We start from the raw sequence: 17,141 nt of genomic DNA on the forward strand, positions 1-17,141 counted from the left end.
GAAAATTCATTAAGAACTGAGAGATTCTCAAATGAAAGATGCAGTGGAAGTGCTGGTGTTTGCACTTATAGCTTTTTAGTACTCCAAACGTTGCTAAGCCATGGTCCTTAAGCATAGCAAATGTTCATCATTGTCATGACATTGTCCAGTCCTTGTTTCTCAAACCAAGGAAACTATATTTCTCGCATCACAATGGGTCACTTTCCCACTTTCTATGCCTGATATGTAGCTGGGGAAAAGAAAAAATAGAACAAATAAACTATTCCCATTGCCCCACACACAAGGCAGCATACCCCAGCTTGGAGTAACTATCTAAGAGAAGAACTTGGATTCTAGAAGTTGACCTTTCGTACATCCACAATTTATAAGGCAACATAATAGAACATAATGAATTGCCTTCTTTCTACATGCACCTTAGTATTCCACTCCACAGGAAATGGCTTAGCTGCCCAGGGCACTCCTAATAACATGCTACCCTCTGTCAGCTCAAGTGGCTGAGGCTGATGGTTTGGAAAGTATCTCATCTCCATGGTAAAGTATTAAGCAGCAAAGGAAAACCAAAAGCAACATCAGCCAAGCTCAATATTGCTAAGAAATCATTACATTACCTTCACAGCAGCTTTTTCTCTCCCTAGTAAGACATTCAAGCATTTTTATAAACTGTGTCCTACATCCTGAAGCTCCTGTACAAGCTCACTTCCAATTAAAAGCTTAATTGTGAGGTATGCCTTGGAAAGAACTGCTGGATCAAAATAAACTAAATCACATGGTATCTATCATACCACTAGGGGAAACTATACTGAAAACAACAGAAATTACAAAAATAAATAACTCTTCTTCTAGAACTTACTAGAAGCAGCCTTACCATAAACCTCTGCTGACGCAAAATACAAAGAAAACACATGGCTCAAAGTGTCCCACGGGTTAAGCAAGTCCAGCTTTGCTAGGTCAGTTAGCAGGAGAGGAAACACCCAAATACACTACTAGCGTCAGGAACACTCTGATGCAAGCAGAGAGGAATGACTACCTAGAGCTCTGCACAGACACAGCCCCAGCCAAGATTTCTCAGTCCAGATTAGGCTGGTGGAACCAAATGAACTGGATCATGATCTGTGCATGCATTCTGGATGAAAGAAATAAAACCAAAACAGACTCCCCATCCCCAGAAGGCACTTGGCAGTACACACAGCACTATGCTAGAGCTACCCATACTAAACACCCAGCTCCCCCCTTCAGAAGTACTTTATCATGCTCCCAGTAGAATCATGAAAGCAGAGAGGTGCTCCACAGAAGTTCTTCATATATGCTACATCCAATAAATGGCACACCTGAGAGAAAAGATCCAGCAAGGAAGAAGTCAAACAGCAGCTCCACCACGCTATGCTATCAACACTCACCTAGTGACTACTAATGCTTGGATCCTATGCAATGAAAGCAAGACCGCATTTGTGGTACGGAAGTAATTTAATCCAGCTTTGACAGAAGCATGTGAAGGCGGGGGAGTTTCAAAATAAGGTTGTAGTGAGCTCTGGTGCACTGACACCAACAAAAATCCAGAACAAAAGAAAGGGTAACATAAAACACTTCCCTCTTCTATGCAATGATTAGACACCTCTGACCTAGTAACTGATAGGTACTCTCATTCAGATATCCCTACGAACAAATCTCTAAAGCAGTCTAGCTTTTATTTCGCCTCTGAGGACGTGTTAATGAGCAGCATGCACCTGCAAAGCCTTTTACACTCATTTTAGCTGGACTGTAAGGTGCATAAACTCTGGCTCACAGCAGACATTATTGGGTGTATCATTTACAGCCAGGAATGTAGTGCTCTGACTAACCAAAAAGAGAGCGTTGTTCTGAATTGGCACAGATGTTGGTATCTGCTCCTGCAGAGCCAAAGCCTTTGCCCAATCTGGCTTTCTTTCAAGACTTCTTGTAGTTGCCTGCACAGCCACATTACCGAGGAACCCAGAAACCATCTGGATACTCCTGTCTCACACATCATAACAGAAATGTGAAAAGCAGACCAGTTCATTTTGACGTACATGGCTAACCAGCCCTCTGCTCTCTCACTGTACTCAGCCTGCAGAGCTAAAGCAAGCGGCATGGTCAGGTGAGAAAGCCACCAGAGAATACTGAAATACATACAGGAAGCAGATTTGAGAAAGGATCATTTATAAACCTGTACCAAGCAAGCCACTTCCAAGTGGAAGACATTAGCTAACTAGGTGATCAAACTTTCAAAAGAAGTAAGTATATATACCATACCTTTCACATAGAGCAAATTTTGTTTTGAAACAGAAGTCCCATTTGTATTGTTCAATTTCATTTCTTTCACTCCAGAAACAACCCAGGAACACCACTGGACACTGCCTTATCTGCAGCTACACAGGAACATGTAGGACAGAAGTGACCACATGTAAGTTTGCTCAGGCGCCACTTCCCCATCTGCAGGGCATGGCTCTGGCACCTGAAAGTTTAACAAGATACTGCAACTGCTGTGGAGGTAGGAAGTGCTTCCTACAAAAGGATGGTGAGGAATGAGAATGAAGGCTTTTCCTAGCTCCTACTGGCAAACAATTTCTTTAAGCAATTGACCCATTTTCTAGAGAATAATTAGCCCTAAGGAATAAAGCATTGCTGCCCTTTAATTAGCCATGTTACCTCTCCTCTTACCATATAATTGCAGGCTGTCTGAGACTGAAAAAAGAAACAAAACAACACAACAACTTAATTTCATTTTCTTAAACATGGTATTTGTTGAAGGCAATCCAGAAACAAAGAATCCTAAGGTACAATTTGCAACATAAAATTTTCCATTACTTCTATGATTTCACCACCAGAACAAGGTCTCCTCCACACCACCACTCTTTAAGCCTCCTCAATATATTTTCTCCTTTTTAAAAGATTTTTCATTATGCTTTCCAATCATCTTCCATGAGAAAAAACTTCTTTCTGTTGTTAGACAGCTTAACAGAAAGGACTATTTTGCCTAAAACCTAGTCAAATCTCCTGCAGATAATTTTATTAAAATTTCATGCAGTTTCTTGCAACACGAGAATAAGTTGGATAAAGACAAAAGTTCTTTAGTCTGAGACTAGATGTGCATACGATGAACAAGGAGCACAAGAAAGCACACCACAGTCAGTGAGGCAACTCCAAAACTTGCAAAGGACTCTTCAAAAAAGTCTCACAGAGTTGACACTTAGTGACCAATCCCATGCTGCAGTAAAAACGGGAAACCTACAAAGCCTGACCCCAGACTCTGTGATAAGTACGATTCTGAGGTACAAACAAGACTTGCCATCAAAGCATGTGATGATAGAAAAAAGTTGGGGGTTCCCCCCCCCCTCCTCCCTCCCCACCCTCCACAGGAAGGGTACACAGTCTCCTCTCCTTCCCCTCATTCCCCCTCATTCCCCCTCTACACCTTCTTCCTGGCATGATCAGTCCCCAACTGCAATTTCTTTCTAATGCTTTGGAGGGAGGTTAAATTCATCTGACTAATTATGCCATAAGAAGAAACACCCCTCCTGGACACAATGCAGTGCCTGTCAGCACCCCTGAAATATCAGATCTGAGGACACTTACTATCTTAACCAAGTGGACAGGTATTAAAAGCACATTTACAATGCTGGAAAACAACTCCTCTCCCCATTTCTTGACATGCGGGATTAAGTAGATCCACAAATTACAAGACCGAAGGGATCCCTACATCTTCACTCCCCAGAACATCTCCCAGATGCTGAATAAAGTATAGATTGTAAAAAGATATCTTAAAAGACTCCACATTGAGTTCATCACCTTATCCAAAAATCTCTTCCTGCCTTACACTCTAATCCAGAAACCTGTATCTCCCTTCAAGGTTAAATTTGCCTTTCACTGCTTGGCACCACATAATATTATCACATTGTCAGCAAAACTGCAGTCCCCACTACCAGGTACCATTTCCACATGGATGCAGAGATCTAGGTTACCTTCAACTACACACCTGTGCTATCCATACCTCTTGTTTTACACCCCTTTACCACTTCTGTAAACTGCCATGGGATCTTGCCATAAGAATTCCAAGGTTTGAACTCTCCAAGGAAGCAGCTTGTTTTCTGCCTCCACATCAGCCTTCAGTAGAGTGGGCACAGCAATACTGACCAAGGCTATGGACGCGCTGCCAGAGCCTCAGCAAGAAATTATGCAGTAACAAGCAATACTGCCTCAACTTCTGCTTGTCCCGCCATTTCCTTTCCACCAGACTATACTACATGTTTTTTCAATATACCTGTGATCAGAGGATATCAGAAAGTTTCAGTTTGAATCAGCTGCTTCTAGCACTTTTGCTGAGCTTTGTTTGGGAAAGCTACTATAGGTACTAGTTAAACCAAACGATTAGGAGTTCAATCTTGTTTCAATCTGATAACGACCTCTGAAATATCATTTTCCTGCACCTCAGCTTCCCTTTCTACAAACAGAGGCACACATGTTCTTCAGTGGCAGCCTCAACAGAGAAGTATGAAATTCTCAGACATACACACCGGGAGCATATATTCCTCAAGGAGAAAATACCTACTTGCACATTTAGTGAAAAATCTTAACTTATCCATAGGAGCAAGCTGCTGTCACCTAACACAGGAAAACTGACATTTCTGTACAGAACCTTCTCACTGGGACAAGTTGCTGGGATTCAAGAAGGACCTTCAGGTTGTGTCATGGGCACAAGAGTATCTTACAGATTTCCTACACAGTTTTCCCCAGTGCTGGCTGAAAGTGCCTACAGGTATTATGGACTCCATGTCAGTAATCTTTCTTTTCTGTTTCCTAGTAACTTATGGTAATTTTTGTTTTCACTGCTTCCTACTTACCACCAAACAGTAGCTAGCCCCATCTCTTTCTGATGTTGTACATATACTAATGCATTTGTGCTCCTGGAAAACACAGAATGGAGCTCTTTGGGCAATCTGTTCTTCTTGCAACTCCCCAAAGCACACAGCTCTGACAGTCACAGAGATGTTACCACTCTGCTTGTGAAAAAAAACAGCTCCCGCAGGGACTGCTTTTTTTTCTCAGAAATAAGAGAAAACAGGAAAAACATGCCAAATAAACAATGCCAGAGAACAATACAAGGTATTTCATGTTACAGAGTTTTTCTGCATCTCCTGTGTAATTATGAGGCTTAACAAGTTTGTACATCCCCAGTAGTTTTGGACCAGCCAGGTGAAATGATCTCTAAGAAGTCCCAGTGTAACGATCCAGCTTAAGATGAACAGGACAGAGCAGCCTCCCCAGCATCCCTGCTCCTAAGCGTCCTAGAAACAATTTGCAAAACCCTAGAGTAAATAAGTGAATGGGGAACAGAAGGAAACAGATTTTCCATTTTGCAAAAATTCAGCTATTCTGAATATTTTTCCATACCAAAGATGGAACAAGAGCAAACATCTTGAGACTAATTTAAATTAAAAAAAAAAAAAACACAACAGAAAAGAAAAGAAAATAAAAGAAAAACCTCTCATTTTCAAATGACTATAGTATCTCTATCCCTGACCTCTGGCTTTACACACAGGAGTAATTCACAAGGTTGCAGAAAAGTCACTGAACGGACCAGAGCCAGTTCCCACCTCCCAGTTCAGGTCTGCAAACGCTGGGCTCATTCAGAGCTATTTCCCCTTGCTTGGAATAAAGTTTTATAGAAATCAATACAAAAAGATGATTCGAGACATTTCTCTCTTTTCGTGGAGAAGAAAAAAAAAAAAAAAAGGGCACTGTTCAGCGAAAAGCAGCTCCGATTTCAACAACCCTTTCACCCTGCTTTCCCTGAGCCCCGAAAACTTCGCAGCCGGGGTCGGGAGCTCCCGAGCAAAACCCCCTCGACACGCACCGCGCTGCCGCCCCGAGGAGCTGCGGGGGGCGGCGGGGCCCGGCCCGCGGGGGCTGCGCCGCTCCCCGGGAGGGGGCGACACACGGTGCCCGGTGCGCCCGCGGGGCCCGCCGCGGGCGGGGAAGCTGCCGCTCGGCCGCCCGCCTTTGTCTCGCCGCGGCCGGCACCCGCCCGGCGGGGACGGCACGGGCCTCCCGCCGCCAGAAAGCGAAACCAGCGGCGCCGGGCGCCATCCCCGTCCCCCGCCCCGGGCAGCGCATCCCCCGCGCCGCTGGGCTGCGGGGAGGCCGCCGCGGGCCGCGCGCAGCCCCGGCGGGGCGGCCGTGAGGGCAGCGGCCGCGGGCAGCTCCCGGTGCCGCCGCTCGGCCCCCCCGCCCGGCCGCGGCTCGTGTCCTCACCGGTGTCCATGGGTGCCCCGCGGCCGGCGGGAGGTGAAGTGTGCCAGTGACACTCGCCCGTAGTATGGATGCGGTTTCAATCTGCACATGCTCGCTCCCGACAGCCAGCCTGCCCGCCACTCTTAACTCTTTCCGCACTCCCTCGCACTGCCTCCTCCGCCCCGCGGCGCCGGCCCCGCGTCCTCCCGCCGCCTGCAGCCGCTTCTCTCGGCCCGCAGGCGGGCGGCCGGCCCGGCCGGCCCTCCCGGGGCCACGGCGGGGCACAGAGCCTGAGCGCGGCAGGGAGGGACCTGCGTCCCTCGGAGAACCGGACCCTGCCGTGCGGGCCGGCGGGCGCTCAGGTGAACGTCGGGAGCAGCCTGCCCTACCCGAACGCCTGGAGTGTTGGCTCCGTTCGGGAACACGGTGTGGCACAGTGCGCCTTGGCTAGTGAACCTGCAGTACGAGTCCTTCATGTTTACTCCTCCGCAGAAATCCGTAACAAAAACAAATAAACACACACACACACACACCCCATCAGCAAAGGGATGTAACCCCCATGCGCCTGTTGTTGGATCTGGACGCTGACAGGACACCCCTGCAGTGCAGGAAATCAAACACAGCTATCAAAGGAAGTATTTGTCTGCAGCTTCAGTATTAAAATAGGGAAACATAATCTCTGAAAATTGTAGTTTTTCCACCCAAAATGATCTCTTCAGATTCAGAAAACTGCTCGAGGAAGAATAGTAAGAAAATAAATTTCAAGCATAGGTAGTAAAAATTAATTAAAATCCTTTCTCTGACTACATTAACTCGTCGGCAGCACAAGAACACAGGAAAAAAATGCTTTTCTATGGCATGAGAAATCAGGAGAGTGCAGTTCTGCTTGCAACCAGGACTTGCAAGCAAACAAATGCCCCCTCCGTACTTGCTTTTGTCTGAAATAGTGTAGGTGGCGGTAACAGCAGCTCTCTGTGGTTAGGTGAGCTGGCTAGTGCCTCTGAAGTGCCTTATGGTCTCTTCAGACAAAAGTGAGCAAGCTTTTTAGCTCTGTCCATTTCCGGAGAGAGACATTAACATATTCTGGGATAAAATGGTAACCTGAAGTGACACAAATGCAGAAATGGCAATTGATCTTGAGCCTAGAGATCTGTCTTTAACCAGCATCCTGATTTTCCTAATGGGTTACTGACTTGGGGCTCTTGTCTGATCTTCCCAGGCCTCTGATGCAGTCCACATTTTCTTTCTCACAAGCACAAGGATTCCTGGTCTTTCCTACCTTCTGTAGTACCAGAAATGATGAGCTAATGCTTTTAGCAGAATAAGGATGTTTTTATGACCTCTGTTTAATGACTCAGCATTTTTGCTTTCAGTAATAAATAGTCCCAATAATGAGGCAACATCAGCTCTGTGGAGGCCCCGAAGCAGTTATAATGATCGTTTCTCAAGATGCCTGGCAGCAGTGGCTCTGTTAAAGGCAGGTACTCTCTGGAGAGGCTGCTCCTTCAGCCCTGGAGCTGCGGAGCCAGCAGCGCTGCACACACCAAAGGCTGTGCAGAGATAGCTCTGCATAACCCGGGAGAGCCCGGGCTGCTGCCCGGCCTTCCCCCTGCGCTCGCCCGGGGAGCTGCGTGTACAAACCTCTGTAGCTGCTCCGAGGATGCCACAATGCAGCAAACCAGCCTGTCACCGAGTCACCTGATTGCACTATCTCACTATGAGAGCCGGAGATGCAGAAAGATGGAGCGTTTTAAAGGGGAAATGGAGAATAAGGCACAGCTAGCCCTGCCTCAGCAACCGAGCTGTGCAAGCTAGGGCAGCAGCTTGTGCTGGTGACCCCAAGCTGGATAAAAAACCCTACAATTGCTTTGTATAAATTTCAGCAGAGCTGAGAAGGAAAATGGTAAAATAGCTAAGACATCTTTGATATACTAAAGAGTGCCTTAAAATACCATATCCAATTAGGCAGTTGGAGAAGACAGCAGCCTGAAGCAGTGCTTATGTATTTATTGTGAAATAGCATCATTTAGAAAGCACTGAGGACCATGCTAGAGATATAGTCAAGGGAGCATGAGAGAGATCATTTCACAGTATGAGACAGCATGAATGTTTCACAGCATGAGAGGAGAGAATGCCTTACAAAAAGCAGAGGAAAGGTCAAAGAGAGAGGAAGAAGAGAGCTGAGAGACACTCACCTACAAGAAGGAGAAATCAACAGCCAAGGATGGATCGGAAAAAATGAGAAGCACGTGTAGGGAATACATAAATCTGTATTTTCCTGTCTAGTCACATCATGCAGAGAGAGGAAAGAGGAGGTAAGGATGAAGGAGAGGGCTCCCAGAATGAGGAGAAAGGAAGGAGGAGGCAGTGAAGCAGGGAGAGGGGAATGAAGACACTGTACTGTGTTGAGGGGACAGGCAGGAGGGAGAAATGTCAGAGTGAGCACCTGATGGTGGTGCTGTACACCTGAGAGCTTGTTCAGCTCTCCCTAGCTGTATTAGCTGTTCCAGAAGAGCTGTTATTATTCTATTCAGCCTTGTTTCTTTACTTGAGCTAGTAAAGGAGGAGAGAAAAAGAATGAAGTTGAGATTATAATAGAGTAAAAGTGGGAGTGGGATGAAGACTGGGGAAAAAGGCAAGAATTTCTCTAACTGCCCTTTTGTCAGGCATTCACTAGGAAATTTAAACTCCCCAAGGCCTAGTGCTGGGAGCAAGCACCATTCTCTGCAGAGCATCCAGGCTGGGATGCTCTGGGTGCACAGGAAGCTGGGTCGAAGATGAAAAGAGTTTGTGGTGGCATAACAGTTCTCTAGTCTCTCTGCAGCCACTTGTAAACAGGCACAGGGAATGCTGCTGATCTTCATGTGTGTGTTGCCTTTTTCTGAAGTAGCATATGTCATATATAATACCTGATCTACTTTGTGTGCCCAAAACCAGTTCAGATGTTTCTGCACCAGCGTGTCTAGTTCTGGAAGGGTTTATTTATTTGGGTCTAGCATAACATGTGACTGTATGGAAACATCTTGGAAAGTGGCATAATCATATTTGTTGGCTGCAATACTCCTGTATCTGGACATGATAAGGAGAGCAGTGCAGCAATATGCAAGCTGGTTCCTCAATCATTTGTTTTCCTCACTCTGTGACAGGCAGAACTTAATCCTCACTTAAATGTTGTGTGTTTTATTTGTGGCACGTTGTTACACTGAAGACAAAAAAACTTATTTATGTCTTCAGGAACATTTTAATGTGGTCATTACACTGGTATCTGAGTACATCACAAGTATTGCTGCCACTGTAGTCATTCCCACTGAGGTAAGATCTTGCTCTGCAGACTGGGCTTTGAAGTTCAGACATGTTTCAGTTTAAAAGAATCCTAAATTTGAGATTCATAGCATCTCTCTTTCCCCAGAGAATTTGGTTTTATGTGTCTCCTTATATTTAAATTACAGTTTAATCCAGTGGATGCTCATCCCTTTTGTATATCCAGTCCTGGTCTTGAAAAAGAACCACCTGGAAATTAGTCTTACTGGTTTAGTCGAAGTGGCTTGTCTGATATTGCTTAGGAGCTACTGAAGAATGGGATCCATATTTCCAGAGCAGGGTTTAAGGCCGGGTTTATTAAGTCATGCTTGGCCTAATTTCTTGATTCATTTTAAACATGCTAACGGGTTCTGCAGCAAATGAAATGAGAATCTCACCTTATAACACTCCCCATTCTCTACACAGCCCAGCCAGTACTTTGAAGGAAACATCTGTCATGAAAAACTTCATCACAATTGTTTAAAACCTGTCAAGATGCAGTCAGCGTTTTTCCCTCCCTGGGGAAGTTTGGCTTTTTCTGTCCTGTTTTCCTGAGGAGGTCCCACAATTGGAAATCGGGAATTTCATCTCCCTATGTGTATAGAATAAAAAGTAGATGCTCTGTGTTTATTTAATACCCCGCCCCCCATGGATGTACATCCAAAACATGGGCTTCTCTGACAGGAAACTTAGGAACAAAGAGTAAAGGCTTTAGGCTTGCAAGGATATTAAAGAAGGAACTATATTTTTTTTTGCCTGAAGGGGCCCCAGCCACTGTGGTGACAAATGTTATTCAAATACCTGAAATAGGAAATGGATTTTGAAGGATACTACAAGTCGTGTACTGCCTCAGATCAGCTTGCATAGGTCTTCATGCAATACCACAGAGATTTCTTTCTTTGTCTCTTTTTCCTTATGGTGCAGGTAGGAAAAATACAAGCCATGGATTTGCTGAGGTCTTTGAAGGAAACATGAAGGAAATTTTCAAACCTGGTTCCTCCATGCTGGAGGAGACTCCCTGGAATGGTAGCTCCTCTGTTTCTTTTGCTTGTTTTTTTTTTCTATGGCTCTGACACTAGCCCCATATTCATCACTCCTGAGAAAGTAGTTGATTCATAAAGGGATAGAGGCAGAAGTTGAGTCCATGAAGGTTCTTAACTTATCTCTGCACAAAATTGAAGCCACTGAAACTTTTGTTCTTCTAATGGTGCCTCTGCCAGTCTCTGTATTATGGTGCAGTCCTTGGGGTCAGCTTCAAAATGTTGAAGGCTAGACAGCAATCCCCAAGGAAGCCAGAGCTGGTTTTGAAAACTCTAGGCTTTCTCTGTGTGACTGCTGAAATAATTTCCTTACTCAGAATATTTTTCTTTCCTTTACATGTAGATCATAATAGTAAAGCTTACATTTCCTTCAAAGCATTTTTCTCTAACAGATACCTGCCATGCCTTTTCACCTGGTAAGAGCTTGGCTCTGAAATGAAACACTGCAAATAAGAAATTTTTACTTCTAAGAGATGTGACCAAAGTGCCATGCAGCAAAGCATTTCCCTGTTTAGGAAAGCTCTCTTCATGGGTGTTCCTATTCAAGGTATCCATGGGAAAAGATGTTAGTAAGACATTATTTCATAGAGCCTGTCAAAGCTTGTGAGTTTCCTCTGAGATGTTCACGGATCATCTCTTTGGACTGACAGAAAAATTTCTCAGCAGACAACTAGTGTCCTCCACCACCTTCTGCCACCTTTGCCTTCATGAGGGTTAAGATGCCAGACAGGTCCTTTGGAACAGAGCAACCTGGGATCTCTAGAACAAACAGCAGATAAGATTTACCAGAGGTGTGACTGATGTCTAGATTGGTCTGTGTTTGCTTGAATTTTTAATGACAATAAGTAAAAAGAATCCTTCATGGTTTCTATTCTAGATTCAAGGGCAGAAGAAAAGCAAATATTATATACATGGAAATTACAGAACCTGAGGGTTCAGCAGCAACCCTGTTTTCTCTTGTTTTGCCAGGTTCAGCAAAATGCAGACATAGGTTTAGGGAAAGGCAAACCACTTTACAAACTTGCATATGTCCAGTCCAGCTTAATCCAATAATCTGTTTGGGGAGATGTGTTTTCCATTAAAAATAGCAGGAGATTGCAGGCTTGGAGGTTTGGGTTTTACTCACAGATGTGCTTCAGGCCTTTGCAATGCCCTCAAATTCACCTCTCTGTTTTTCCCCAGCTGTAAAAGAGGAACACATTTCCTTTGCTAGAAGGCTTTGAGACAAGCCAATGGAAAACAGGATAAGTGAAGAGATAGTACATTTGAAAAGTTTCTAGAATGACAAACAACCTTATGCTAGCACTTCATTGACACATCTTGTAACTCTGAGCTAGCTAAGGAACGGAGACAGAGAAGAGACATTGCACATGATTTACTGAAAATGCTTTTGAATGTCAGTGCCATAGATGGGATAATTATAATAAATAATTATTTTTCATAAAGTGTCTCTGTTACATATTATACTGCAAAATATAACCAAGACACTAAATGTTTTTGGAACAGCAATTATTTATACGACATGACATGTGCAAAGTGCTCTGATCAACAGTAAAATGACAAGTGTCTGCTCCAAGTCACTTACAATACATTTCTCAAACATCAGTCAAGTAGTGATAATAAACGAGGGATTAGAGGGGAATGGATAAGTTGAAGTGATGGGAAAGACAAGGGTTACAGTTTAAAAACAAAGATAAATGAAGATGGTTGAGAGAAATTACATAATAGGAATGAAATTGAAAAAATGTTCCTCTGAGTTTTGAAATTATGTGGAGAGTGGATGTGTCAAACGAATGTATAAAATGATTCAGAGATAAAAATCATGGTTTGACTCTCTACTTTCATGTTTCAAATATCCACAATGATCTGCCCAAAAACATTTCACAGGCCAGAATAACAAAAACTTCTGAAATAAGGCCAGGTTACTTAGTTATCATAGATGCATGTCACAGCCAAGGACATTTCTAAACAGAGGAACAAAGAAAGAGAAAGGAAGTCACCCAGCAAATTGTATTTCCTTTGTATTATGCTAATCCACCTGATGAAGGGACACTATACTGGAGTATCTAAAGAGAGAAAATCAGTAATGGACTTTTACAGTCCTCCAGTTTCTATCATCAGTTATCTTGGCAACCTAAATTCATCTTGTTATCATTAAATTGTAGCATTTAAAGGTCCAAACAGAGAGGAAATTGCATGTTTATCTACTGCTTGTTGACATAATCATAATAATAAATAAATATATATTTCTTCTACACTGTAATGGATCTCAGGGATTACATCACCTAGAATAACCTCTTAGCTATCAAAGACCATTAATTTTCATGGATATATTCCAGTATTAAAAGCTACAACTCATTCTTGACAATTTGCAGTTGGCTGTAGGCCAATAAAAAATGTCTAATTTTGATGAAGACATAAGGCGATAAGAATGCACCACATTAGCTTGTTCTACTGGTTAATCATTTTCTGTGTCTCATTCTTCACTTGAATTTGTCTGGTTTAATAGCTCCTCCACTCAGTCCTCAGTACAACTTAGTCTGCTCAGAGCCCTTTCCTGCTAGTATTTTATGCCTCCAACACTATCAATTCATTAATCAAGCCATAAATCAAGTAATCTCCTTTTCAGTAAGTCAGACAGGCTGAGCAGTGAAAAGTTTCTACTCTAAGGCATTTTCCTTAGATCCTGAATAATTACCAAGCTCCCCTTGCACCTTCCCCAGCTTTTCAGCAACCTTTGAAAATAAATATCCTGCATATGATTAGTCTAATGAGTGCCACAAAGGGAAAAACAACAACCTGCTACTGGTACTCACTATTCCCATGTTTATGCATTCGAGGATTGATTTCACCCTTTTTGCCACAGTATCTCATTGGAGTGAAAGTGCTCCATACTCTGATGATCCTGATCCTTTTCAGAGTGCTGTTTTTTCCAGGGTAAAGTTTCTGATTACACATCTCCTAATCTCCTATCTGGTTCCCACATGCATAATTTTGCATTTGGCCGTAGTAAAAGGCTTTTTGCTTGAACATGAAGATGATCCTTCTTGCCCTTCTTTGCTTTCCCCTCATCATTGCCATTCCAGGCTTCCCAATATGTGCATATTTTATAAGCAGTGAGTTTCTATTTACTTCTAGGGCAATGATGGAAATACTGAATAGCACTGAATTTAAAACTCATCCTAATACTACCTCCATGGCTTTTGCAACGCACAATTTTTTTTTTACTATGTCCAGCAGACAAACTTGGCTGGACTATTTTCCTTGTGCTTCAACCATCCTGTGTCCCATGTATTTCTCAGAGAATGAGAGTGATCCAGTGTTGCTCCAGATCCTGATTCAGTGACAAAACAATTTAAGAAATAAAAACAAGCAGGATTCAAAACTTGTACATGTATTCACTCTTGTCAGGACTTTCTGTTGGTTACCATGTTATGTCTTCATAGAACCGCAAAAGGTAGGGCTAGAAAGAGCTTTGAGAGCATCTCTAGTCATCTTCTTGCTCATGGCAGGGGTACTTAAATTATTCTTGCCTTTTTTTTAAAGTTACTTTTTAATCAAGATTATTGTCATGCTGGAAAATACATCTCTTTATTTTCTTATTCTTTGTCAAAGAATTCTCTATCAGGTAATATTTTTTCCATGAACTGCTGTTAGCCTTGCTAGTGCACATCTACTGTGATTATTGACTTTGCCATTTTTTTTTTTAATTGCCATAGAACAGACACTCCTTTAGTATTCTGCTACTTCCTTGCTGTTAGAAGATTTATGAAATATCAGTATCAGCAGGCTAGAAATCAGTTAAATAAGCTCTATTAGTATGCCCATGTAAGCCATCCACACCTGCTGATTTTAAAATATTTACCTCCAGTACATACTTTACATTCCTTCTGGTCACTAACAGAGTGGAAAATTTTTCATCAGCCCATGTGATACAAGTGCATCATCTTTCTTCTTTCCAAATGCAGAACAGAAATATGTCTCAAATATTTGCCTTTTCTGCAGCTTTATCATTTCCTCATCTGCATTGAGCAACAGCATGTACCCTTGTTAAGACTTCTATAGTTCTTAATATACTCTAAAATAATTTTATTTTCTTAAGGCCTGCCAGCCAATGATTTTTCTCTATTGTCTTTTTAATTTGTCTATTTTTATATTATGTAACTTCCAATTTATATTGATTGCTAAATATTTCCCATTTTATCTATTTGCTTTGTAGCCTTTTTATTTTCTAACTATGCCTTCACTTTATACATTGATCCAGGATGGCATTTTAAACAATATTGTTCTCTATTATGCTAACAAAATTGGGACTTTTTAAAAACCCCGTGACTCTTACATAGCTTTCAGTTATCTGCCATATTTTTCTGTCTGAGTTTCTGTTCATCAGCTTTAATGTGTTTTGTCCTGTTCTCTAGTGTGATTCAGTGGTCTCTGAGAGACTCTTTTTCTACAGTGGTATCTTTTGTTATTATTTAGTGCATTAAGCCATTATGCATTAAAGCCCCTGTGGGTCTGAGTTACTAATAATTCTAAAATTCTGGGAGGTTGTACCTAAGAGAGCATACCCTCTCCTTCTCATACTAGTTTTTTACTCTTTTATTGGAAACAAGCTAAACCGAGTCATTTTACTTTATAAATTATTGCAGCCATTTTCAGAACGCTGGTTCAATTAATTTTCTTCATAGCAATGAATACAGGAATTACTTTCTTTAGAATTAACATCAATTAATATTATTCTTAACAATTGATATATGAGTTATATAACAGTTTCACTAGCAAAAGAGTTCTGTTGCAGTCTCCACTGAATACGGTAGCTGATATTCACTGTTACCTTATTTTTGTTATGTCACTTTCAGAATTAATTACATAGGAATATTTTTCCCATTTAACCAGATAGCCTCAGGCCTAAAGAAGTGTGAAGTTAATCATAGAGGACTGAAGAATATCCAGAAGCCTGAACAAGCAGCCACCTAATCTCATTGCGTATTTCACCTGCCATAAACATGCATATGATGAAGAACACATTAAAGTGATGCACAGGGAGGTTAGTGCACTATTTCAGAAAGTAACTCTTTCCTTCCTCTGTTTTCAGATCTTGTCACTGTCCTGGTAGCAGTCCCACAGTAAACACATGAGCCCAACAAATGTCAGTGGTCAGGTAGGGTGGGACCCAAATGATCCCAAATCTTTCTGATGACTAAGAAGAGTCAGATGAAAAAGACTGTCTCTCTACAGATATGCTAAATAAATAACTACTTCATTAAATATTAATATATATCTTACACAGCAAAGTTCCCCATCAATAGGTATTGCCCCAGTGTAGGGATTGCCATAATATTGTCTAAAGAGTAAGTCTTCATTTTGGAAAGTTATTAAAAAGATTTTTTCATAAAGAATTTAATGAGATTAAGTAAATGCATAATCCTGGTGAATGTTTAGTTCATGATATGTTCAAAATAAATTAGATTTTCTGTTATATTGTAAACTTACAATTATGGAATATTTTACACTGACTATGAATGCCTGCTTAACAATATTCAGTCCAGAGATCTGTAGAATTGTCTATTCCAGAAGAGACCAGAAATTACGTTCCAGATACCAAATAATTCCAGTCATTCCTGCAAAGCTCTCAGTTATAATTAGTAAAACTGATGCTGGTCATTAGAAATCAACCTCAGAAATACAAGCACAGAACCAGATCAAGTGAGCTGAACGTGAGCAAGGGTCCTGCTACACCTTTAAGGTTAGCTGCAAAAGTCATCTGCACAATTAGTTGTGACTCTTTATCTATGGACTGATCCAGGTCTTAACAGCGCAGCTGCAATTCGCTGCTTTTTCAGTCGTGAGAACTGGACACTTCTGCATGATGATGCACTCCATCCTAAGGAGACTAATCAAGTTTCCCTATTCTCACTGATGATAGAGCCAGATGAATAGTTCAGGCTCATTTCCTGACTCCTGGGTAGCTGAAGTCAGGCAAAATAATCCCAGACTGATAGTCAAACTAGATACATTCTGTTTCATAACATCCTGACAAACTACATGAGACAGATCCTAAACTGGTCAAATGAAAGTCAGAAGGAAGCCCAAATTAGGCTCTGATTCATAAGTAAATCTCACTTTCATAATTTGACCGGTATCACACCTGTGCCACCAAATGCTTTCAAAAGTTTTTTGGTTTTTTTTGTAGTTGTCTTTGCAAATGGGAACTAAATTACTTCTTTTATATCCTTCCAAATGAAAACTACAAGCTAATAGAAGGGGAATTTGAGAATAAGTGTCAGGACTGAATTGCACTTCTTCAGAAAAAAAATCCATAGTTGCTTTTTGGTTCAAAGCCATTTTAAAATTTGTTGTAACATTGGGCATGCTATTAAGGAGAAATATTCTATTATACTTTAACACAGCCAAAAATGTTATCAGTTTATAAAATCCATTTGGAGTCAGCTACATTTTCAGTAGGCTTTTTTCTTAAGGGATGTCTAGCCTAATACAAGCAATTAAGGGTTCTTTATTAGCCCATCTCAGAGGTACAGACTTCACCAACAATTG

The 17,141-nt window shown here is 41.9% G+C and overlaps 1 protein-coding gene across 1 annotated transcript in view; it reads right to left on the minus strand.

Moving 5' to 3' along the window:
* Nucleotides 1-6,403, minus strand: part of TMEM229B (transmembrane protein 229B) — a 32,757-nt gene extending 26,354 nt beyond the window's left edge. Inside the window, exon 1 of the mRNA XM_072930102.1 lies at nucleotides 6,268-6,403. Within this exon, the coding sequence (XP_072786203.1) occupies nucleotides 6,268-6,277 (10 nt within the window). The 5' untranslated portion in view covers nucleotides 6,278-6,403. The remainder of the gene's footprint in view (nucleotides 1-6,267) is intronic.
* Between the last annotated feature and the right edge of the window lie 10,738 nt (nucleotides 6,404-17,141).

The sequence above is a fragment of the Taeniopygia guttata genome, chromosome 5 (genome assembly GCF_048771995.1).
Source record: "Taeniopygia guttata chromosome 5, bTaeGut7.mat, whole genome shotgun sequence".
Classification (NCBI taxonomy): Eukaryota; Metazoa; Chordata; class Aves; order Passeriformes; family Estrildidae; genus Taeniopygia; species Taeniopygia guttata.